At 36.5% G+C, this 25,490-nt stretch overlaps 1 protein-coding gene across 1 annotated transcript; it reads left to right on the top strand.

Moving 5' to 3' along the window:
- The first annotated feature begins 794 nt into the window (after positions 1–794).
- On the top strand, positions 795–25,490 carry sft2d1 (SFT2 domain containing 1). The gene is made up of 8 exons (XM_077246410.1): positions 795–971; positions 1,948–2,034; positions 4,051–4,136; positions 9,092–9,173; positions 10,772–10,807; positions 10,900–10,958; positions 17,891–17,920; positions 23,484–25,490. The coding sequence occupies exons 1-8, from the start codon at positions 906–908 to the stop codon at positions 23,521–23,523; spliced, it is 486 nt and encodes a 161-aa protein (XP_077102525.1). The 5' UTR covers positions 795–905; the 3' UTR covers positions 23,524–25,490.

Below are 25,490 nucleotides of genomic sequence, written 5' to 3' on the forward strand. Positions count from 1 at the left end.
CCATACAAATGTTTCGTGAACTTTTTATAGTGAAAAAAAATAAAAAAGAAAGACACCATATACCTACTTTCTCCATCCCGACGACTGGAGTAAAAAAAACAAACGGTACAGAATTGGAAGCGATTAAATTGAGTAATTGTTCGATTTTAAAATGTATACAGCGGTTTCAAACTCAGTTCCTGGAGGGTCAGTCAGTGCAGCGTTTAGCTCTTTGATTTAACGTTAGCTCCCTCCAACCCAATTTAAATACCTGACCCAGCTAATCAACGTCTTCAGGATTACTAGAAACCTCCAAGCAGGTGAGTTGGTTGGGACTAAACCCTTGAGTTTGAGACCACTGCGCGAGCATGTCTTGTCCAAAACACACGGTCGGACACGTCAAAAAACGGAGTATGGGGTCTCTGCAGAACAAAACTGAGTGTTTCTCAATTTGTGGCTGTTTGCAAACTGGTGGGTGTTTATAAATCATGCAATGAAAATGATGCCTTTCACTCTACCCCGCCCCTAAACCTACCCTCACTGTGACATGGGCAAATCAGGTAACGCGGTCGAAAACGCCCCTCTGTTTATGGCCTCGCCCACTGATCTGGTAACTGCAGAGACCTATATTTGAAAAAAGGCGACAGAGAAGTTCATAAAATCTGCGCATGCACGTTTCACTTACATTTTTGCAATGCCCGCCTTCTATATCAGGATTGGCTATCGATCTTCCAAATCTGTCTACAATTGGGTAGTTTAGAAGTCACTCATTATAGTACGCCCAACCATATCAGCCAGAAGTGCAATGAAGGGCGGGGCTCACGGCATACGGGTGGGGAAAAGTAACGTCTGATTTGTGTCAATGCTGAACTTTGAGGAAGTGTTGGACAATTTCAACTGAACAATATTTAACTTGACGAGCAACGATGGACAAGTTGCGTCGTGTATTAAGTGGTCGAGAGGAGAATGAAGAAGTGGGACTTACAGCTCAGGTATTAGGAGAGTAACGTTAAACGTGTGTTTATTTGTAGTTGTTCTGCGTCTGTAATGGAGAGGCCCCACAGTTATGTCTAGTAGCGTGACTGTAACTTGACAGCGTTGGTATTTGCAACTTCATTTTAGTTCTTATGGAAGTACTATGATGCTAGATGGTAATACCATGGACGTGAATGATTACCATATCCAAATAACATGATACTCTAACTTAGTGTCCTTCAAAGAATACTAACTTATATGGTAGTATGATATTACCATCATTAACGTTACTGAGTTAAAAAACAACAACAACATGAGATCACCATGTTATTGTTATAACAAATCATATTAGGCTTAATACCAGAGTACATTTTTTAAGGGGTATTTGTCTACATAAAGTGATTACATTGTAATGTTGCTCTTTTTGAACATTACTGCTGCACCTATTTGTTTGCAAATGTTTATGTGATAATGATATCTGTGAACACTGCTGGTTTTACATGCTTCCTGAGGGAAAGGATCATGTGAGGTAAGGTCATGACCCCCGGATGTTGTTTTATTCTTGCAAGCCAATCTGAAATATCTGACACTGGGTTATAAACAGTTGCTGACCCTCTCTATAACTTAGTTGTGTTGTCCTTTTAAATGCAACTAGGTATGTTTTACATACAGTAGTTTCTTTAAAAGTTAATATCATGAATAATCATATTTTCATTGATGAAACCATGATGAAACTTCATACTATGAAAACATTCTGTAACAGTAAAAATGCAGTGATGTGTTCTTTGTAGTTAGTCGGTTATGTAAATCCTGTTAATCAGTTTGGTATGCATGGGTCCATTTATATGCACGTTTTATTCCTGTCTTGTTTTTCCCGTGGGTCAGTGGTATTTTAATGAATCAGATGCAGTCAGCATGATAAAAGCATGATCTTATGGTCTTTGTTGATGGGGCATTATGAATCATGTGACATCCTGTGATTCTTCTCTGTAGATACTGGACGGCACAACACTCAGTTTCACCACACGGGTGAAGTGGTTCGTCATTTGTTTCGCATCAGGGATCTTGTGCTCAATACTTGTGAGTTAACTTTTCTCATTATTTCCCCATTAAGGTCTTAATCTGTCCAGTAATGTCTTTATCTGTCCAGTAATTTGTACTTTCATCTGCCATGCTCTCATATTGGCCTAGTTGATTTCCATGACATACAGTCATTTGTTGTTACCTTACTCTTTAAAGGTGACATATTATGCCCCTTTTTACATGATGTAATATATATCTATGGTGTCCCCAGAATGTGTCTGTGCAATTTCAGCTCAAAATACCCCCAGCCCAAATCATTTATTAAAGCTCGTCAAATTTTCTCCTTTTTGGGTGTAAAACGAAAACGTGCAGTTTTTGAGTGTATCCATTTAAATGCAAATGAGCTGCTGCTCACCGCCCCCCTTTCAGAAGAGGGACAATACTTTACACAAGCTTCAGATACAATAACAAAACACGCAAATAATCTCACTCATCCAAAATCTCAGAAATAACCCGTAGCGGATTGCAGCCTTATGGAGACACTCAGGAAGAGGTTGCAACTTTTAGACGCACATGGACGTTTCTGAATGGTTAGTGGATACATTTATGTAGTTGTTGTGGAGTTCATTGATTCACAGTACATTGATTCATCTCATCGTTTTACACAAGTTGATACAGTTCGCTACGTTCTTAAGACAGCTGTGACATTTTTTGGTCAAACAGTGTTTAGTGCTCGTCTGTGCAGTCAACGACAGAACAGTTTACATGCTTGGCTCGAACTTTTGCCATTGCATTAGAACTGGTTACACTGTTGTCGCTTCTGAAAACCAAATGGAGGCGCCGTGGGTGGAAACGTGCAGATTAAGGGGCTGCAATATTATAATAAGATCCTTTTCCAACGTAAGGGGAGCGAAATCTGATCGGCTTATTTTTGTACATGCTTGCAGAGAAAGGCTTACCAAAACAAAGTTACTGGGTTGTCACTTTTCACGTTTTCTGGGTTGGTAGATGCACCGGGGATCGATTATAGCACTTAAAGATGGGAAGTCAGATTTTCATGATATGTCCCTTTTAAAGAATAGTTCACCCTAATGAAATTCATTTTCTCACCCTCATGGCGTTTCAACCCCAATTTGTTTTCTTCTTTTTTCTTCTTTTCCAAACAACAAAATTGGATGGTTATTATTTGTACTGCCAAGCTCCAAAAAGAACACACAAAAAAAACTCACCATTAAAGTAGTCTATAAAGACATAAAACCATAGTCTATTATGGTTTTCTGAAGCCATACAATATTTTTGTTTGACTAAATGCTAATCTTCCCAACAAATCTCATTCACGCTTGAGTTAAAGGCAAGTTGAGGCAAGTTTGTAAATACCTGATCATAAATAATATTTGAGAAGTTTGAATAATTTGAATAACTGCTAAGATTTTGGTTTCTCACACACACACACAAAAAAGGTAATTGACAGCAAAACACCATTGGTTCCTTCATTTCATGCAATGCAACACATGTAAAACCATGATCACAAATGGGTGAACTGGGTGCCCTAATGACGCCACCCTGTTCTTACTTTCATTTTGTATGTGGTCTGGCCTCAGTAGAATGATAACACTAACTGATAACACCTACAGCAACGATAATAAACTACAAGTAGACTGCTGTACAATATACCAAGCTGTATGAATCATAAATCCACTAAAAATCCTTGACACCTGTCTCTTGACAAGTCATTGCAAACATGGAAAAGTTACTTCTAATAAAAGCTCAAGAATCATTTAGCATGCCACTTTGTGTGATATTTTGTTATCTGATGCAACAACATTCATACAGTTTTAAGTGTAATTAAGTGTCTTAACACTTTTTGGGCCCACTCTGTATCTTTATGTAGCGCTCTATGCCAAAGCATTGTAACACCACTAGGTGGCACAACTGTTTAATGTGTTTATATACAAACTCTGAAATTTAGGGTTTGTACATCAGAATGATTCTATTTTATAACAGACAAGACATTTTGTTTGAGTGAAATGTTTGGAAATTGACTGACAAGCCACATTACATCTTCTGAAACAGGGAACTGCACTCCTTTTCTTGCCTAAAGCTGGTGTTAACCTGTTTGCTGTATTCTACACCCTTGGAAATGTTGCAGCAATTTCAAGGTAAGTGTGATTATGGCTTTGTATAGGACATGCATATGATGACACAGTCTCTTAGATGTTGATTGATTCAGTGTAGAGTGAACACAAATAGACACAAATCCCACATTTCTTTGGGAAAATGATTAGGTAGGCCTATGTTGCATAAATTATTATCTAACATAAAATTAACAAATAGTGACACTTTAATAATAAATAAATAGTATCAGTTTTGCAGACCTTAAATTTTAATGTTTGCAAGCAGGCTCAACCATCAAACTATCCAAGAATATTGTAGCAATCACATCTTTAGTTTATTGTGATGTTTTTCAATAAGAGCATTTGGTCACAAACTGTTCAGCCGCTATTGAGTGACCGCTTAATTTTGTTTAAATCTGCTGTCCTGTTATCCTTTTTTATGCATGCATAAAGTATACTCATGTAAAGCGATATCTACTGCCATATAGCAAGTCTTAACTGCCTGATTTGTTTTATTTCACTGCAAAATGTTGTTACTTATCGCACAGCTCTTTATATAAAATATAATGCAGTATACACATCTATAAAATGCTTGATTGCTTTATTGTTGCAAAATCTGAACCGTATTGTTGCCCAGCTCTAATATGCTGAATGCGATGGAGGCATGAAGAAATTAAAGTCAGCGTGAAACAGAAGTTGCTATATATATATATCTGAGTGAAACAGCGTTTTAAACAAGAAAAACATGTAGGACTTTTGTCCTTTGGGAACTCTTTGTCCATTTTGTCCACTCTCATGTGAGTGACATGTTGTCCCACACTTGTACCAGTAAACATGTCATCAGAAAATTACAAGAACACATGATTTAAAAATAATGATGTGCTTGGATAAATCATTTATTTATAATAAATACTGCAAAAATTCATAAAAAATAGGAATTGTCCATTTTAATTTCATAGTGACTTTTTAAGATATTATAAACATCATGATTTTCTGTAAAGCTGATACGAAACAGTGTGTATTGTGAAAAGTGCTATATAATAAATTAGACTTGACTTGACTTTTGGGCATTTTATGTTTTTATGCATTTAGCAGATACTTTTATCCAAAGTGACTTAGACTGCATTCAAATTATACATTTTTACCAATTCATAATCAAACCCATGACCTTGATGTTACTAGTGAGATTCTCTAATCCTGATTTTAAAATGTGTTTAGACAGGTCCCGATTTTTGCAAAAAAAAAAGAAAGAAATTGCAAAAATTATGTTAATACTTAACAGTACGTTTCTATTTGTTAACATTAGTTAACTACATTAGTTAACATGAACCAACAATGAAAAATACTTCTAAAACATGTATTAATCTTAGTTCATGCTAATCTCAAAATTTACTAATACATTTTTTAAATCAAATGTTGTATCTGTTAATTTATTATTTAATGAGCCCGAGATGACATGAACTAACAATGAACAGCTAATTTCATATTTCATACTCAATGCATTAACTAATGGAACCTTGTTGTAAAGAGTTACCAAAATAATTTTGAAAGTAACAGCTCATTTGTTATTTCCTGAAGTTTCAGCACCTTCTTTCACAGACCATTTGGTGCAACAACAAAAAAACCTTTTTAGGCTCTATGTTCTATCCTGTTTGTGAAAATTTAATTATGCATGATCTGTTAGCGATTGCTTGCGTTGCTTAGATCTGCTGTAGAAGCTGCCCTGTTTTTTTTTTTTCTCATATTCTGTTAGCAGAAGACCAAATCATCAACTGCAACTGACCCAAAGTAGCCACAGTTGTCCTAAAATGAACCTGGACTTTAGGAATCTGTTCCTGTCTCTGTTACATATCAGTTGGAGGCATGATTGCATAAAGAGGCTGAGAGGATTAGGCCTAGTCCTTTTAAAAGACTGCATTTCATTTGGTATGGTTTCATAACTTTGTGCTTTGTCACTGCATTGGCTCAAAAGTTGACAATATAACACTTTTTTATCAAGTTGTCGGACATTTGTAACTTCCCTTCAAAAATGTTCTTTGCCTCCCATTGACATGCATTGTCTTTTCAGTAGGGCTTAGAAGTTTGTTCTCCTCCTCTTACAATGTTGTTAAGTTGCCATGTGGCAAGATGTTCTATTCCCAAAGACTGAAACGGGTCTGCCTGGTTCTTTGAAATCATCAGCAGGCTGAACAGTCTCTGGATTATTTTTTTTTTTCATCAGCTGATGTTTCATTTAGTGTTTAGTGCAGGTGTCACCAACTTGTATTACTTAAAGGAAAGATATAACGCATTGAGAAATAAACCAGGTCTTCTTGCATGAAGACTTCAAGGCCAGATGTATCCGGCTGCTCATTATAGTCCATACCATGGCCTTCATGAATAAAAATTCAAATATATAATAATATAATTGAAGGTACACTATGTAAATGTTGGACCTCTAGTGGTTAAAAAAACGACTGCATGCATTTTGCAGAACAACATTGTTTTGGTTATGCTTCGGCTCTGTTTGACTGCGGATGAATGTGGCTCTTTCTCATAAAAAAAAGAGAGATTATCCTACTGCTCAACATTCACTACTGGTCTAAGAAAAAAAGTTTGTGTACATTTAATTTCTTTCTCTCTCTCTCTCTCTCTCTCTCTCTCTCTCTCTCTCTCTCTCTCTCTCTCTCTCTCTCTCTCTCTCTCTCTCTCTCTCTCTCTCTCTCTCTTTTGCTTTGGAGTTTAGGGTGAAATGAGCACTGTACCACTGTTCGTCTGACTGTTTGTACTGTATTTTATTTATGTTTTAATTCTTTAATTCTGATTTCTTTTGATTATTTCTGTATCTTATCTTTTATTCCAAACTGTTTTAATTATTCTGATTCCCTTTGATTATTTTAATTTCTTCTATGTAAAGCACTTTGAATTACAATTGTGTATGAAATGTGCTATATAAATAAACTTGCTTTGCCTAGCCTTGAAATACTGGAATGTTGAAATGTTCTGGGTGTAAAATGTGTATAATCTAGCTAAAATTCCAGAAAAGCATGACATTGGTGTATCACAGATCTCTTGCGGTCAGCTATTTCCAATTGTGATGTAGGAAGAAGGAAGAGACCCAGTTAGTAACCAGGGCAGTGAGATGTAAAAATGACCCAGAAGAATTCCCCTGGCATTCTCCCATACTGCACCTCTGCATATCCGAAGATTGCTTTTTACTTTGAAGGTCTTAACTCTGTAAGAAATCATTAAACTGAGCCATTCGGCCACTTAAGTAAAAATCCAGTCTAGTTTGATTAGTAACTAGACTCTGTCTCTATTGAGAGATTTGTTCTGATAGAGCTACAGAGGTTAAGTCTTTAGTGTAACAGGTCATGCTGTCTGGGTTACCTGCTTTAAATTCACACAACATTGGTTCTGGTCATGGTAGCGGTTTGGAAACCTACAGGGATGACATTAGCAGGTAGCATCAGGAAACTTCATTTACAGGCTGTGACCCAGACTGAAAAGATGATTCAGATCATGATATTTATTTACAGCTCTGCATTTACATCGAAAAGACCTGTTGATCTTAAATTTGTTATTACTTCCTTTTGAAATATTACCTGGGCATGTTTTGACAAGTTTAGATCATCTGAATCTTATCATTTGAGTCTTCATTGTTTGCTTTTAGCTTGAAGTAACTCATACTGTAGATTAAAGGAGAAGCAAGAGAGCAAGCCCTGTTTCTTTCTTTAGAATGTTAGAAAATGTCAGATTATGGCTGCCCTAGATGCCTGTTCTCATAGGAGAGAGGATGACATCATGGCTGGCTCATGCATTAGTGTTTCTGTGATCTAATGAGTGTCCTGGTTAAGGTTGCTTGAGTAATGCAGGGTAGATGGGTTCAGCCCCCTGAGACCTAAACACAAGTCCATCTACTCTCAGTGAGTCTGCACCCCCTTCTGCGTCATTGCAATGCTAACTGATTTTGCTGATGTCTCGCACCATAAATTAATAAAAGGGCTGTATGGATTTAGGAATTATGCTAATTTGTGCAGTTGATGTCTTCCTGTCACTCAAATGAATATCAATACGATTTTTTTCATTTTCTAAGGTCAGGAGATTTAAATATTTGTAATGGATAAAATCCAAGGGCTGGGTAATATTATATATTTATGTTGATTTTGCTTGTGGTATAAAATTAAGCAACATGAATATCACAATGATTCTAATGTGTCTTAAATTAGCTTGTTACATTTTCTAGACATTAGATAATGCATGCTTGACATGTTTTAATAGCGTCTGAAATGTCTTAATGTTGTATCTGTTTTTTTTTGTCAGTATGGGTTTTTCTGCTACATTTGCTTTTATTAACACTACTGGGTATGTGTAGTGTTTAGTGTAGGTGGGGCTTTATTTTCAAACGTGATAGAGCATTAACCTTTTAGCGCCACTCGTCGGACATTTCGATTCAGAACAGCCGTTATATGTCCAACAACCATCGTATTAAAACATTTTATCGGATTCATGTTCATCTGTTTCGGATAAAACTGAACTTGCTTTTAGCGCAGTTAAATGTTAACTTTGAAAGTATTGTACGCGAAACGTGCAGGATGCAACGTATTATCATTTTGCAGAAATGCCGCCACAGACATGTTTTTCCAGTGAGTCTGGGTTGGACTTTTCCCAGTAAATTTTTTACCACTGTTAAAATCTGTATCTAAAAAGCTCAGGGTCATACACAATAGCATAGACAGACAGAACAGTCATTATTGTGTAGTAAGCAGTCAGTATCAAGAAAAGTAGAACAACAATGAAATAAAACATTGTCAGTCTGGTTGGCTATAGAAATTGTTTGGTCAAAGTGATGTTAAAATGACACATTTATATCGTTTTGGAAGAAATTTATAAATATCGAGAAAGTCAACAAAATCTTTTGCTTTTGTAAGTTTTTAATGCACTTTTAGTGTTACTGTGAGTGATGGATACATGTGTCCTCTTGTGAATTGAACTCATTCTGTGTCACTGTTTTTCCACAGCACCTGTTTTCTGATGGGTCCACTTAAACAGCTGAAGCGTATGTTTGAGCCCACCAGGCTTATAGCCACCATTATGATGCTGGTAAGAAAGAGCCTCTGGCACACACCACACTGCGTCAGCACTGGAGAGATAATGAGAAAAGACATTTTAGAAAGGCAAATTTAACCTCATAGCTGAACAGTTGGCTCATCCTTATTAGATATTCTCCTTATGTTCTTTTTACCGTGTCATTATATTAGATAACAAAGTGTCAAACCAAGTGAAATGGGTTTAAGAAAAAATCAGACAAGCACACTTTTCAAATGAAACATTTTTTAAAAAGGGTGATTAAATATTATATAATGAGTGTTAAACGGTATAATTGATTGTTGGTTCATGCATATAAATTTGTGACGAGAGATATAAAACTAGCATATACACATAGGAAATGGCTTGCTTGGGACATTACAGATATGCACATGCAGGTTAGCAGTGCTAAAGGAATGCTTCAGCCTTTAACAGCCACAAATCTGGATGGTCTTAAAGGGTTAGTTCACCCAAAAATGAAAATTAAGTCATTAATTACTCACCCCCATGCTGTACCAACCCCGTAAGACCTTCGTTCATCTTCGAAACACAAATGAAGATATTTTTGATTAAATCTGAGAGGTGGATCACTGCTACATAGGCTGCCAGAGGGAATGAAACTTGACGGCCCAGAAAGTCATTAAAGAACATGTTTAAATATTCCATGTGCCTACAGTGGCTCAACTATAAGTTTATCAAGCGACGAGACTACTTTTTTCCCGAAAAAAACCCCATAAATAACGACTTTATTCGACTATTCCTTTTCTTCCTTGTGGGCCTGAGACGAGAGTTCAAGAGATTTCCACGACGCATGCGCGAGAACTGAGAAGAGGACGTTCTTCTTCTAATACTTCTTGTTCAGTTCTCGCGCATGCGTCGTGGAAATCTCTTGAACTCTCGTCTCAGGCCTACTGAATTATGTCTGAATTATGGCCAAAAATATACTGATGAGTTTAATGAAGTTTACTGTAAATCACACAAAAGATGAAGCATTAGTTTACTCCAGAGAATCACTGTAAGTGCTGAATAAACACAGTATAAGTGCGCTTTGAAGTCTTATCCATAAACTCTCTCCCTCCCTTTCATTATCATCAACATACACAGTGAATTACACAAAACACTTGTTACAACAGTAAACAATATATACACACCTTTTCAGTGGGTGCTTAAAAAAACTGGTAAACTTTATATCCGTAAAACGACTCAATGAGCTGTCATAAAGTGCGCGCTCTCACTTTCATTTCTGCCGTGATCAGTAACGTTAGGCCTATCACTCCGGAGACTGTAAGCTGGATCACAAATCCATCCTCGAGTAACAACGAGAGTAAATGAAGACTGCTATGTTCATTCTTACATGCAACAACAAAACACCTCAATCGCTTAGAAGGCAATCGCTTAGAAGGCAATCAAGACATTCTTGTCTACAGCTGCTCTGGCGTTGAAACAATGTTGGACTGTGTACAGCTCACTCAGGGCAGGTCTATGCTAAAACTGCAGTGTCCATCAACAGTCGTGGGCGTGGCTTGTGCAAAAGTACGTCACATTGCCCCCAGATCTGAGAACGGGTTGTCATTTGATCACAGTCTCTTACCTTGTGTTTGCTCTTCCCCCAGCTATTCCTTGTGTTGACATTATGCGCAGTGTTTTGGGTAAGCTTCATACAAAAGAGGTTTATTGCTGATAATTAGTGTACTATTCACTTGAGAAAATGTACATTACTCATATTTTTTTCTCCCTGCAGTGGCACAAAAAGGGTCTGGCGATCATTTTCTGCATTTTGCAATTCTTGGCCATGACATGGTAGGTGATAGACATTTGTCAACCATCCTTTAAAAAAACATTTGTTTCAAATAATAAAATAATTATTGTTTGAAACAAAAATCATAAACTCTTTTATTTCTCTCTCTCTTTTATTTTTGTTAGAGACTTCAGATTTGTTTTTTCTTTACATTTTGTTGTTGTTTTTGTGTGCTGAGTGGAACTGATAGAAAGTTTTGCGAGACAAACTTGGAATGTTGTCTTGCTAAAACCTTAAAGTCCAATTCACACTTCACCAATGTGGACAATCATCAGATTACAGTACATCACTTCTCAAATATTCCAGGACTCAACATGTTAAATGTGCAAAAGCAAGCGGCGACCAATGCCAACAGGGACAACACTGATCCAACAAAACTTGACAAAGTCTGTTGCTACTGGTCTGCGTCTGTCGGTGCAGTGTAAATTGGCCTTTAAAAGTAACAAAATAAAATAAACATTGAGTTTTTAATGTGATATAGCATTAAAGAGTTAGTTCACCCAAACTGTTGGGTGTAACAGAATTTTCATTGCTGGGTGAACTATCCTTTTATGGATGGATGGATGGATGGATGGATGGATGGATGGATGGATGGATGGATGGATATTTATTGTTAAAAATAGTCATTTCCTCAATAATTAGAGATCCCACCCCAAAACACTTTGTTGAAGACATTGACATGTCAGATGGATCTTACAAACAGAAAACCATTTTTAAAGAATTTACACTCTTTCGGAAGTAAGCCTATGATATAATCAATTTTAATATAATTGTTCTAATTATAATTGATTCTGCACATTAAAGGTAGGAGAAAAAAAAACACATTTCAGTCTGAATGGCATCTGAATGTCATACTGTACTTCCCTCATGTACATGCACAAGCCCAGCCTGCTAACCTTTTTATCTCAAGATAAAGTTTCATTGTACATGTGATCTCATCATTTTTTTGTGTGCAGTCACACAAATATCATATGTTGGATTTAAATAACTTATTTAAGTCAACAGGTATCACGTAACTGGGTTATGTTGGATTTATGTAACATTATTTATTTCAATAAACTTAAGTTAATTACATAAGGTTAATCTAATGTCTTTAGTTGAATAAGGTTAACGGTCTTCATTTTGTCCAAAACAATAAAGTTAATTAAGTTAAATTATCCTAAAATTTATATTTTTACATTCAACCAAAACAAATAATCCAGTTTCATGAGTTTATACAATGAATACATTCACTTTTTTCTTTTTTACAATTTTTTTTTACATTTTTACAAACATTTCCAATGTGAACATGTACAAAATATTTACTCTGTAAAGACTGCCTTACCTTTTCAAGAAACATAAATACTTTATCAAATACTTATAAATGTTTTCTGTAAAAAAAGCACCAAACAATTGATCAGTTGTTAAAAACAAGACTGTGATTCAAATGAATGTAACATGGTTGATATTGAAACAAAAGTACTGTAACAGCCAACAGTGCAACATTATAGAAAGAGCAGAAATGGTCCTGACCTCAGATTACAGGAGTTTATTTTTCAGCCGTAAATAATACCAAGCATCAAAGAAATCACATCTAAAAAAAGGTACAGGTTGTCATGTATTTAGATGCCTTAAATCATGATGCCAACATCTTTGTAAGGATCTGGGGGGGGCGGGGGTGGGGGGGGGGGGCAAATACAAAAAGAAACAATTAACAACAGATCAGGGGTGAAAGGGGGTGTTGGTTTTATAGAAACATACAATAATTTTTTAAAAATTTAATAATTTACCATGCACTCCTTCAGAAGGTTTGAAGGGCCCTCGTCCAGGTAAACAGCAAGTGCTTTCAGGATTCATTCACCTTTTTCCAGTGGTGTCATTTTGAACAATAAGACAAATAAGCAGTGTTCAGAAGAATTAACACAAATGATCCCACAGTTATTTCTACAAAAGCCAAAATATTTGTTATTTGCAAGTGCATCTGTGAGAAAATCAAATCAATCTGTCAAAATTCAGAGAACCAGTACAAGAAAACTAAGAAGTGGTTACTAAAAGCTTTAGGGCAAACTAAAAGCTTTGCTACAGAAAAGCTATTAAATAATCTTGGATGTCAGATCTGTTCCAATTGTAGGTGCATAAATCACAAATCTGATGCTGCTGAGAAAAAGGGTAAACCGGCGAGCAAGCTCTGAAATTAAAACAGAATTAATCATGTACATATTAACATTCCAGAGCTTATATACCAAGCTTCAAGGGATACTTCGCCCAAAAATTCAGTAATTTGTTACTGTCACTTATGTCATTCAAACTCCCAAAGTCTTTTTTCTTCCTAGGAAATAGAATTTTGACCTGTTTTTCCTGTTCATTTCTGTCATTACAATGACAGTCAATGGTGAGTTATTCTTCCGAAGGTTCGACAGCATCAAACAATTTCATGACTTTTAAAGCTTCAGAACAGGAATTCATCATTTACTTTTATTGTATGGACAGAAATGAGCAGGACAAAATGGTCATAATTCACCTTTTTAGTTAGAAAAGTAAACAAAAAAAGGGATTCGGTGACATGAAGCTGAGCAAATAATAACTGAATTTTCATCTTTGGGTATACTATTTGAATCTATAGTGAATTATTGTCAGATTTCACGAGTTCACACTTACGTACAATTAGAGGGAGTAAAGTTTAATGCGTATTTGGCATGCATTGTTTGGCGTGCAAATTGTTGATTGCTGAGTGCTCTCCACTCGTTTTAATTATCTGAGCGTGCTCCTCCCGAACTTTGTTAACAAAACATCATTTAAAATAATGATGAATTTAGCAGAACATACCAGATCCATAACTGATAGGATGCTTGAGATCTTCTGTGCCGCTGTTCCTCCTGTCTTTTTTGAGGAGCTGGGTTTAGAAATGATCAAAAAGGACAAATCAGGTTGGTTGCTGATACATTTGTGACAGTCTTTACAATATTAGCTTACACCAACACTTACAGTATATCTTTAACAGCACTTACCTGAATTACATCTAAAGGACTTCAATTTATAATTTGGAATTGAATGCAATAACTATCCAAGTAATTCATCACAGCATCTGTTTGAGCATGATTTGATTCCCACAAAATGGAGAAAGAGTGCTAAAAGATGAGCGAATGCGTTGAACGTGCTTTCAAATATTTGCGCATGCGCAAATATAGCTCCACCTGTTGACCAAAGTGCGGACAAGTTCGGTATTTTGCACTTAAAGCCCTGTTTTAAGATCGTTTCTGATGAAATAGAACGGTTAAGATTGAAATTTGGACAAATGCGGCTTGCCCGAGAATTTTCGGTTTCTGTGTTAGCACCCCCCCACCTCCACAATGGTTTCATAGGTGCACTGGAACAATCATTCATAAAACACATTAAACTTTAGTTTACAAAGACGTGAAACTCACCGAGTGGTCTGGGGTGTTCACTGATATGCTCACACAAAAATCGCTGCAAAAGATGCTTTCCAACAGATTTTATCGCAGTTTTTGTCCAACTCCATTGACTTGTATTGGATGTTCTGTGAGGTACGGTATTACTCCGCCGCTGGAAACGGAAATGGGGTTGTTTGTATTCTTTCTGTAGTCTTATGCAGTCGCGGTATCGTAGGCTACGCTATCCAAACAGTGGTTTGCTTGCAATTGGCAAAGGTGCATTATCGCCACCAAATGGGCTGGAGTGTCTATTATTCAAGCTCTCAGCGGAAGAATGTCCGGTTGTGAGGCATTTGGAAAAATAGGTCCACAGTTTTACAACGAATGGTAAAACACCTGTTGGAAAGCATCTTTTGCAGCGATTTTTGTGTTAGCATATCAGTGAACACCCCAGACCACTCGGTGAGTTTCACGTCTTTGTAAACTAAAATTTAATGCGTTTTATGAATGATTGTTCCAGTGCCCCTATGAAACCATTGTGGAGGTGGGGGGGGGGGGGGTGCTGACACAGAAATCTAAAATTCTCGGGACAGCAGCATTTGTCCAAATTTCAATCTTAACCGTTCTATTTCATCAGAAACGATCTTAAAAAAGGGCTTTAAGTGTAAAACACCGAACTTGTCCTTTAAGTTAAATGAGTTGTGTAAATTTGAGAATTCCTTTTTCTAATTCTGTCAACACGGCTGTTTTAGTTTTAATGCACAAACATAAGAGCATTATTTAATTTCAACATAGTTACATTCTTTGGATCAACAACAGCCATATTTAATTTTTTTGAGTGTGTATGGTTGTTACATGTGTGTCATGAATGTGCCTGGAATCTGGGAAACTGCTTGGCAAAAATGCTAAATCAGTCTAGCTAAAGACCTGAGCTGAGCACTTTTGGTAGTGCTGTGCAACTGGGCACCTCAAACAAATTGGCAACTTTCTGCCTGGATATCTCAACTAGTATAGGCTGATTACCTGTTCATTAAACCATTTGTGCCGTTTGTCATCAATGTCTGGCAGCAGATTTAGAGGCGGGGATTGAGTACTTGGCCAGATGAGAAAATGGGCCAAAAATAGACCCATGATCAGGGTGAGTGATGTGACAAATGAGACGAGTGATTATATAGGTAGATTGTTGGTGTGATGACAAAATGTTTCTTTATGAACACCATTTTCCAAGAAACAAACTAAAGAATGCTAGCATTTTATAATTATTTGTGGTGTATGCTAAGGCAACAGTTACAAAAAAAGTGTGTAAATCTTTCACCCTCTGCAAAATTCATGATTGCGTGCAGCACAAGCTAATTAATATTCATGAGCCATGTCAAGTGGTCTAGTGACATCACAACCCACTCAACTTTGACCCTTCGACACCTTAAGTTTGTTCACACTTGAAAACCTCTTAAAGGCTATTCGCTGCCCAGAATATAAGGTAGAGATGGGCAGATGGGCAGTATTCCCATGTCATTAAAGCAGCTAAGTGGAACTGGGAAGCAGAAATAATCTGATCCTCTAAGCGTGTCTTGACCCCTTCACTTGGCCTCGAGCGGTGCACAGGTGCAGAAGCAGGTGGACGGGGCTAAATGCTTCACGACTCTGCTACAAACTCCACACGAAAAGAGAAGAATGTTTTGAGTTTGCGGAGGGATTTTCATTTGCTACATTAAACCCAAACGTCTAACTTTTATATGCATCACACACATGGTTTCTCTCAGTTAGACCTAGAAAAGTTCTTCAAAACCAACTAAATGTTGATTTGACAAAGCTTTGCATGAAGTTTAAGAAAGGTTTCAAAAGGCATAGGACATTGAAGCTTATATATTATTAAGCATTTACACAGAAATAGGCTACTGGTTTGATAGATAGACAGATGAATAGAGAGCGAACACTGTGTGTGGGTGTGGGGGGGGGGGGGGGGATGGTGTTGTGTGTGTGTGTCCAGTTTTGTATGCGTCAATAGGCCAGGTTTTATTAGCCATGTGATTTCCGTCAGTTTCACTGTCAGGACATTCTCTTCTTTCACACTGTGACACAGCCTTCCTCTGACGGTGATCACTCTGGCAACCTCTTGAACCACATGTATGAGGACAGAGGATACTGAGAAATAGGAAAGAAAGATTCCTTCATGCTAGACATGTCTGAGAAGCTGTCAGCACATTAGCATTTCATTTGAAGTCAGTTATGTGTAACGAATCCCTAATCATTTTTTTAATAATCGGTTGAAACATTAGGCTAAGCATACAACAGACTGTATACGGTGTCCTTTCTATTTTAATATTATACAGTCTAAAATGCTTTCACATGTGTGCGTGTGTGTTTTTTAAAGAAGTGAATAATAAAGGCTTTTCTTTTAAACTCTCTTCATCAAAGAAGCCTGAACCATGTATCACATTTTCATTTAAATAATAAGCAGCATAAATGTTCTTAACATTGATAATAATAATGCGAAGAAAGGTTTTTTGAGCTTCAGCTTATCAGCATATTAGAATGATTTCTGATGGATCATGTGACACTGAAGTCTGGAGGAATGATGCAGAGAATTCAGCTTTCCCTTTACAAGAATAAATTACATTTCAGAATATATTCAATGTAGCAAATTTGCTCAATGAAATTTGAATAAATTAATTAATATAGTTTATATTTTTCCATATATAAATAATCCAAATATTTATAACTCTATATAATTTATTATATAAATAAATATAAATATATATGAATATTTGGATCAGTTAATAAAATTAACGTGATGTAGCATAATTAATTTTCAATCAATTAACCTGTTTATTAGGTACAGTACATAATACCCCCCCCCCCCCACATTGTTACACTTGTGGTGTTCATGGTCAAAAGTAGCTTATAACTCTTATTATTATATATTATCGTCAAATATTGGATTCAATCTTTTTGTCAACTTGATTTCTTTCAATCAGGACAGGCTTTTTTTATTTCTTTTTGGATCTGATTGATCAGAGGTCTCCTTTATCTGAGCTCATGCACCTAATTTTTTTATTTAAAAAAGCATTATTTGTGGGTAATTTAGGCAATTTTGAATAAAATATCAAATAATAAAATTAAAATATTCTGTACAATTTAATACACTAGTGTGCTTTAATGTTTAACTAGGAAGTTTGTTTTGAAATGCTTTTTTATCAAAATGGCACAAAGTCACACTTGTGTTAGCGGCCAAAAATGACTAGCCTACCAAAATATTGCTTCTAAATCTCTCATTATGCTATGTTATCACTATTTAATTGTAATAATATTTCACAATATACTGTATTTTTGGTCAAATAAATGCAGCATTTGTGAGCATAAGTGTCTTCTTTCAAAAACACTTTAATGAGCTCAATGTAAGCACATCTACTGTTACATCATTTAATTACTTTAAAAGCAAGCTGTAACTGACGTACTTATGGATTTACTCTTATTTTCAGATCATTTTGTTTATGAATCTATTCTAAGCCTTTAATGGGACATTAGGTATTAACACTGTGTATTTTTGTGTGTTTATTTAGGTACAGCATCTCCTACATTCCATTTGCACGGTAAGTAAATACGTCCTTAATGTTTCATATTTACTTCCAATTTCATATAATTTTGTCTACATTTGATCTAAAATCTTTAATAAAATGTACTGGTTGTTTTATTATTTTATAGAATAGATATGTCCAACACTGAAACCTGATTGGATGAGCTATGTTTGCAAAGTGTGCTAGTCTACTGGTAAAAAAGTTGCACAGAAGCATCTAGTTAAACCTGATATAGCCTAGGCTTTACTGATGTGCAATACTGAAGTTAACCGTTTTAGTCAGCCAAACTAGATTAGCTCAAATGCCAGTTTAAATCCCAGTTAACTTCAGTGGAAGTCAGAAGTTTGTCTTCAAATGGCAGCATGTCAGACTGTGACACCCTCTCTCTCTGTTCATGTTTGTTGGGTGGGATTGGGTTGTGTACACATGGGGAGCTGAATTCCCTGAATGAAAACATGTTGTGATTTACTCATGGCCTTTCGGCTGTTGGCCTTCACCATATGGCTCTAATCCCCTACTGGAGCGTATTGCTCTCCCAGTGGCATGCAAATGGCTGCTTGTTTTTCATCTTCAGCCTGATAAAGTTCTGCATCTAATGCCTTAAAGTCGTTTTGCTTCTGTTTCTTTGTTTGAGAGTTTTTTTTTTTTTTTTTTGGCAACTTACTGACTGATTAAAGAATGTAGGCTCTAACCTTGTGAAAGTGTGCTGTATCTTGGAAGAATGTTTGAGCTGCTCTTTTTCATTCATTGAAGCAAATAGGGTTTCAAACTTCAAAAAGGACAGAAAAAAGCACCATAAATGGACCGTTAAAGTAGTCCAACTTCAGTGGAGAGGAAATGTATCAGTGCATAATGAATTTTGGTCTGTTCATCAAAAAGCTAGCATATTGTTTTCAGATGCTTGAAATATAGTACACACACACACGGTAAGCTTTTGTTAAATGGAAAAGCATGTACATTATGCAAAATTTCTCTTTGTGTGTTACACTGAGAATGTGTAAATTACATTAGAATCTTTATTTTGGAATCAAACTGTTTACAGATATTAAAATAATTTTAGGGTGCTGGATGACAAAAAAAGGCATCCAGAAGATTTAAGTGAAAATCCTAAAAAAGGGGAGGTGCAAAAGAAATGAACATAACAAAATGCAATCTAGCTTATGACACTCTAAACCAACTATCATAAACAAGAAGGCAACATAAACAACTTACGACACACACAATACATTCTAGGGCCGGCGGTCACCTCATTCGCTGGAATCTTGAGCATTATTGGATCTCCATGGATTCTGACAGCCAGGACACCCCATCCCCCTTCCCCCCATTCACACACACACACACAACCTGACACCCTCCCTGCTTCAAGAACCTCTGAAACAATTTCTCTGTATTCCACCTGCTGTTTTCGTTTCATTTTAAGACCAAACCCTAGACTCATCTTTCCATTTATCAGTAGCTGGTTCATCTTTTGAAGTCCCTCTCACCATTGTTTCATTGTTGATTGTTTTCCTAGAAACAGCCGCACCCTTCAACAAGCTCGGTAATGCTGTTTTCGAGTGGCTTAAAACTGTGGGCTCTTTTCATTGTTTTTACTGGATTAGTATTAGCAGGCTCCACGTCATGAGCTGTTTATCCTACTGTTCCCTGTTTTGAACATTGGGCTGTGCACATGTTTTTTCATGAACATGATGCATATCCACAATCTAATATTTTAATGCACTTTTTGAACCATTAAGATTCCTAGAGACCATGTCATTAGGTTAGTTTTGTTTTTTGTTTTCTCGAATACGAGTGTTAAGATGGTTTATTAGTGATTTAAACGTAGTTTTCCCTCATGTTGTTTCAAACCTGTATGACTTTCTTTTGTCTTTTTTCCATTCAATGAAAGTCATTGTGGATCCCTACATTCTTCAACAAAAAAAAATATATATACAGTACAAATTAGGTAGGTTTGATTTATTTCCTTGAATCAGACTGTACATTTCAATCAATTCAAAACTAGAATTATATGATTTACAGTTCATCCCTCAAAAATGCTCTGTGGCATTTTTTATATATTTAATGTTTTAGTAAAAAAATAATAAATTAACTGAAGAGATAATGTTGTTATTATATATCATAATCATTGTTCGGATCCCCTGGTATTGAGCTCGATAATATGTTTCCACAATTCTCTATTCTTGGCGATGCTGATGATCACTTTTGTTTCCTCTTCCCATTCGACATGGGTGAGTGACTGACTGCTCTTCGCTGCGGGGAGAGCTATTTGATTTCAGGCTTTTTGACTTTTGTTGTACTCGTCTATATAGCTCCGGATTTTGTTTATGAAGGTTAGGCGAGTGGCTCCTCGCTTGTTCTTATCACTGACTTCTGACTGATAGATGGTGTAGATGTGGGCTGGTTCGTTCACTTCCATGCGAAGACTGTGACCCACGAACTCTTGCTGTTGCTTGTGGATGGTCACGCTGACTGGACGTTGTTTGGTCAGTCTGTTTGGTCAGTTCCTTGTTTGTCTAATTCCCAGCATGGTTCGGAGCAAGGTTCTTTATCTTGGTAAAGGCCACCCCTGTAAGAGAGATACGATTTTTGACGTCTTTCTCCGTCAGTATGATGATAAGATTTCAACGTCCTTTCCGTTGATTAGTAGCCGTGTTCATTGTCACTGGAAGCATTCATTTACACTTGGACAGTCTTCTCCTCGTTTAATTCTAGTCTGACTGTGCCAGCTTGTTGTGGTAGTTGGGTGAGCTGTTGTTGTGCCCTGGTGAGATAATTTTCCAGGAGTGAAATATCGTCGGCAAATGCTAAATCGTTAAACTTGCGTTCGGCTCTAGATTCTTTGGCTATTGCTGTACCGCGTTGCGGTCTCGTATTACTCCTGGGCGGAGGACCTTTATGTGTAAGGTATCATAAATAGCTCTATTATTCTTTATACATAAGGGCTTTACGTAAAGAATCTTGGCAGATAGATGCCTCTTGAAATGATGTTTCCCCTGATTTAAAAACAAAATTACTTAAATATGATCAAAAAAGCTGACAAATATCGAGATCCAGCCCTAATATCTACCCCTCCTCCTCTGTTATCTCCTCATGTCTCAATTAAAAACATAACACTTTTGTATTTTTGGAAATAATATGCTAATAATAATCCCTTAATGTCTCTGCTTAATCCCCCTTAACCCTCTGGGGTCCTTCATTTCAGGGTCACATTCAGGGTCTTCGGGACCAAATGGTCCGGAAGGGTTTGATTCATATTTATTAAAAGAAAATCATATTTTTTTTTTTTTACTTGTTTTTTATAATATTTTTTCTTTTCTTTTTTGGTGTTTTGAGATAATTTAAGATTTATAATTAATATTTATGCAATAAATATGACCCATTTCCCCTCCATTTTCCCCCCATTGAATATAATAGAAAATAAAAAAATAAATTTGGACCCGAAGGCCCTGAGTGTGACCATTTTTTTTACAACCACTTAGACTATTCAAATCCTGTCCCCAATTTTTTGGGGTGTTCATATACCAAGTGCCAACAAAGTCACCAAATTTCGGACCATTCCGATGAAGCTACGATTTTACACATTTTTTTATTTAAATTCTTCGGGACCATTTGGTCTCTGCTTATTTTATTTTTTTTGGACGAAAATCCACCTGCTGTGCTGGAAAGCCGGGGCATCCGTTGTGCCGATATTTCATCAGAAAGCAGGGGGGGGTAATCATCATTTATTTATGTGCTGTATGTGCAGTGCTTTTAAGGCTAAACACTAAACGCTCTCCCGATCGCCGCGTGGGTGCGTGTAATGCCAACGTTCCTCAGTCTCCCTTCTTTTGCTGTCCTTATTTCATTCTCTCTCTGATTCTATACTCTTCCTTTTAACCTTGACTGCTTTCACACCTCCTCCACTTCCTGTGAATTTTGAGCATGACAAAGTCTGCATAGCAACACATTTGGAGAGGGTGACAGAGACAGAGGCGGAGGAGAGAGGGAAAAGGGTGGAAGCTGAGGCAAGGAAGGCACCGTGACCTTGTTCTGCTGTTGCCTTGGAGACTGTGATGGTTACCTCATCTTTTAGCTCCATATCAGGGCTGGGCCATATAGATACTGAAAAAACTAGGACAAAAAATATTTGTATCTCAATAGTTATTATTTAATTGTTTTTTTTTTTTCCCTAATCGGAGAGAACCAGCATTTTCAGACAAACAGCCACTATTGTAATTACTCTAAAGATAGAATGCAGCAAAAATATAATTTAAAATTGTCATGTCATGGAATTTTTTTTAAATAATAAGGTTTTTCAGTAAATTAATGCAGAATATGATTCACAATATTTATTTGAGTGATGACACAAAGCAATGCCCTGGACACATTGTTTTTGGGCATTAATTGGCCTGAAACAAACCACACTATGTAGATTGTCATGTGGAACGAAACGATTTCCAGTCAGAAAACGAGCTGACGGAAAAATAACACAACTTCATCCAAACTGCTTTTTTTCCTCGCAAATTTTCTATAAATAGCAGTCCTCCAAACACTGTTAGCGCCATTTATTCTTGCCTGTCGTCTGCCATGTTTGTTAATTCTAATGTCACGTTTGCAAGATTTCCCAGATTGGTCACACTGTGATGGTGTGAACAGGGAAAGGTGTGGACAGGGTTATATTTACAGCTGACCTTATTGCATATTCGTTTGTTGGAGTTTCCCTCACAGACGCAAAATGTATGAGAGGGGAGTAATTGAATCATGCAAGGTGATTTAATAAGGTTTGCGCTAGTCAATTTACTAGGATTTGCACCATTATTTAACTCAGAAAAAAAGCATGTTTTAAACCAGACGCTAATTTTGCGCTGCTCCTGGTAGATTGCATTGGTCATTATTGGAAATGAAACGGCTGCGTCTGTTCTTTCATTTACGTGTCGTCACGTCAGTAGATCACGCACAGAACTTTCCACTCCCATCTGCGCTTTTTTGTGTGCTCTCACACTAATTTGCCCTGTTTAGTAAATCTGGCCCTTAAAATCTTTTAGTGTGGGCCAGCCTTTAGGAGGTTTGAAATGAATTGAATTGACCAACTTCTTGTAACAGAAGTTTAAATCGGAGACATGAAAATATAAGAGAATCATACTCTCTGAATGCAACATTTAAGCTTTTTTTTTTGTTTGTTTGTTCTAGTTCTAGACAAAACAAGTCTAATAAAATGATCTTTAGGATAATGAATACCCTGAAAAGTGCATTACAATCATCATTATTTATAAACCGTACTCCATACCTGGAAAATGTCGTTGATCTGCTTCTTTTCATGCGATGTATTCCCACCAAAACATAATAAAATATGCAAGAGCTCCACCCAGTCACAACAAAGGAAAAAAACAAGCCTTTTTTAGAACAAAGAATTAAATTGAATGTTGAGGTAATAAACCACATTAACGGTAAGCTATCGTTTTTTTTAGGATTAAGTATGATTTTCCTCATAGCATTTTGATTATCCATCTGTTTCTGTGGATTTTGCTGTGAGCCCCCACCCAGATTTAATACTCTATTGAGCCGTCAGCCATAAACAAATGTCTTTTCATTATCACAGGGATGCTGTCATGAAGTGTTTCACCTCCTGTTTGAGCTGAAGTGTCCAGTACTCCTCCTGACGACAGGTCCTGCGTTGCAAGAGTGAATATGAAAAAAAGGATTGTTTTTCTTTCATTTCAGAACCTGCCACATTTATGCTCCAAGACCTTAAAAACTTTCATGTTTTGTCTTAAAACATTTTTTTTTAAATATTGTGTAATATTAAGAGTGAATATGTAATATTTGCATTTATTACAAGCCTTACTTTTTTGTTCTAAAGCTTTTGTTATTTTTATTTTGTGTGTGGCGGATAATTACATGATATACTGCCAGTTAAAAAGTGAAAAGTGAAGTGCTTTATTACGTGTGATGTTTATGAATGAAATCAACTACTGCTCACTTTTGTACAGAAAAATGCCTTTTTACCAAATATATTAACAAAAAATCATAATAATAAGAGAAAAAACCTATTCTTGTGATGCCACATGCACACTAAATAAATACTATACTCATGGTTTGTTTATTGGATGTTTTGGAATTGATTTGCCTGCTGCACAGGGAGTTAATGTGCCATATGTTATAATCTTCTGACTGATGTGTTCAGAATAATGATAGTTGTCTGAGCCCAGGGCAACAGAGACAGCTGTCTCTCCACACTGGATCTCAGGAGATGAGCTGATGGGATTCCAGGAGATACCTCGCTTTCTTTTTGTGTGCTTAATATACAAAACAATAGCTTTTTGTTCAATAAACCCTTATGATTGTCTCTTGCATGCTCAGATACAGGTTTGTTCCTTACCTTCGGGCGTCACATGTTCTTAACATGACCTAATAACCTAGAGTGGCTGGTCTGTTTTTAGACTGCACAAGCAAGGAGACTGATGCGGTTTCCATGACAACTGTGGGAGCGCTCTGTTTTCTTGAGCATCCCTCCTCCACAGCACTCTTCTATGCACAATGGTGATCACGTGCTGATCGGTTCATTACTGTGGTGAGATACTGGGTACAGCTGTTGGTGGATCCTCCAGCTTATGGCTGAGAAGATGCTTTACACATTTCAGAACACTTTCATATTCAGTGAGAATATGTCGGCTGTTCATTTGATAGTGTGCGGGGGTCTGATGTAAATCTTTCCCAGTGCGTATATGAAATCAGCTCTAAAGAACATTCAGCACATCAGGTTGTAAACTCAACTGATGCCATTAAGCATAAAATGGAATAAATTAAGATCGTTTTTCGTTCTATATCACAGATGCCCTTCAAACAAAGCTAGTCAAACCAAAATCTATTCAGACACCTTGAACATTTCTCACATTGTCACAGTTTATTCGCTATAGTTTAGAAAATGGTAAAATATGACAAGAACCAAGAGTTAACAAATCAGTTGATGTTTCATTGTTTTGTCCATCCTTCTGTTAGACTGTCTCACAAATGAATTAGGTTGAATAGCTGTCAGATGTTAAATTTAAGTAAGCAATTAGATCATACAAATTTATGTCAACCAATTATCAAGCAATTATTTATTTTGTTCAGTCTGTGGTGTAAAAAGGTCACATTAGCAATTAAAGAAAAAACACTTAAGCAAAACATGGTCAGGTCAAAGTGTCTGGATAATTTTTGGGCCCAAATTCTTATACATTTTACTGGTAGTCCACTGTATGAAGAATTTTTGAGTATAATATGTCACAGTTTAATTTATTGTGCTATCCTCACTTACAAAAATGAACGATAGTGTCCTACATCTACTAGTAAAAAAAATATCAAAAATTATATCTGGTGTCTGAATAATGTTTGGTTTGACTATATGCTTTGAAGCTATAAGCATCAGTTGCATAACTAACAGTGTTTAATTACAGGCATAGAATCTTTCCTCGGTTTTCACTTTGGATCATATGAAGTTATTTACCATAAAAGATTTTTTTTTTTTCTTCACTGTAATCTCTATTATTTAATTCTGTCAGCAATCTATGGATGTTGTTTGTGAAAATAAACATCTGTCTGTGTGCTTCTTAACTGTAAGTATAAA

This window comes from Siphateles boraxobius, unplaced genomic scaffold (genome assembly GCF_051911475.1).
Source record: "Siphateles boraxobius isolate OS27281-9 unplaced genomic scaffold, OSU_SipBor_1 104, whole genome shotgun sequence".
Lineage (NCBI taxonomy): Eukaryota > Metazoa > Chordata > Actinopteri > Cypriniformes > Leuciscidae > Siphateles > Siphateles boraxobius.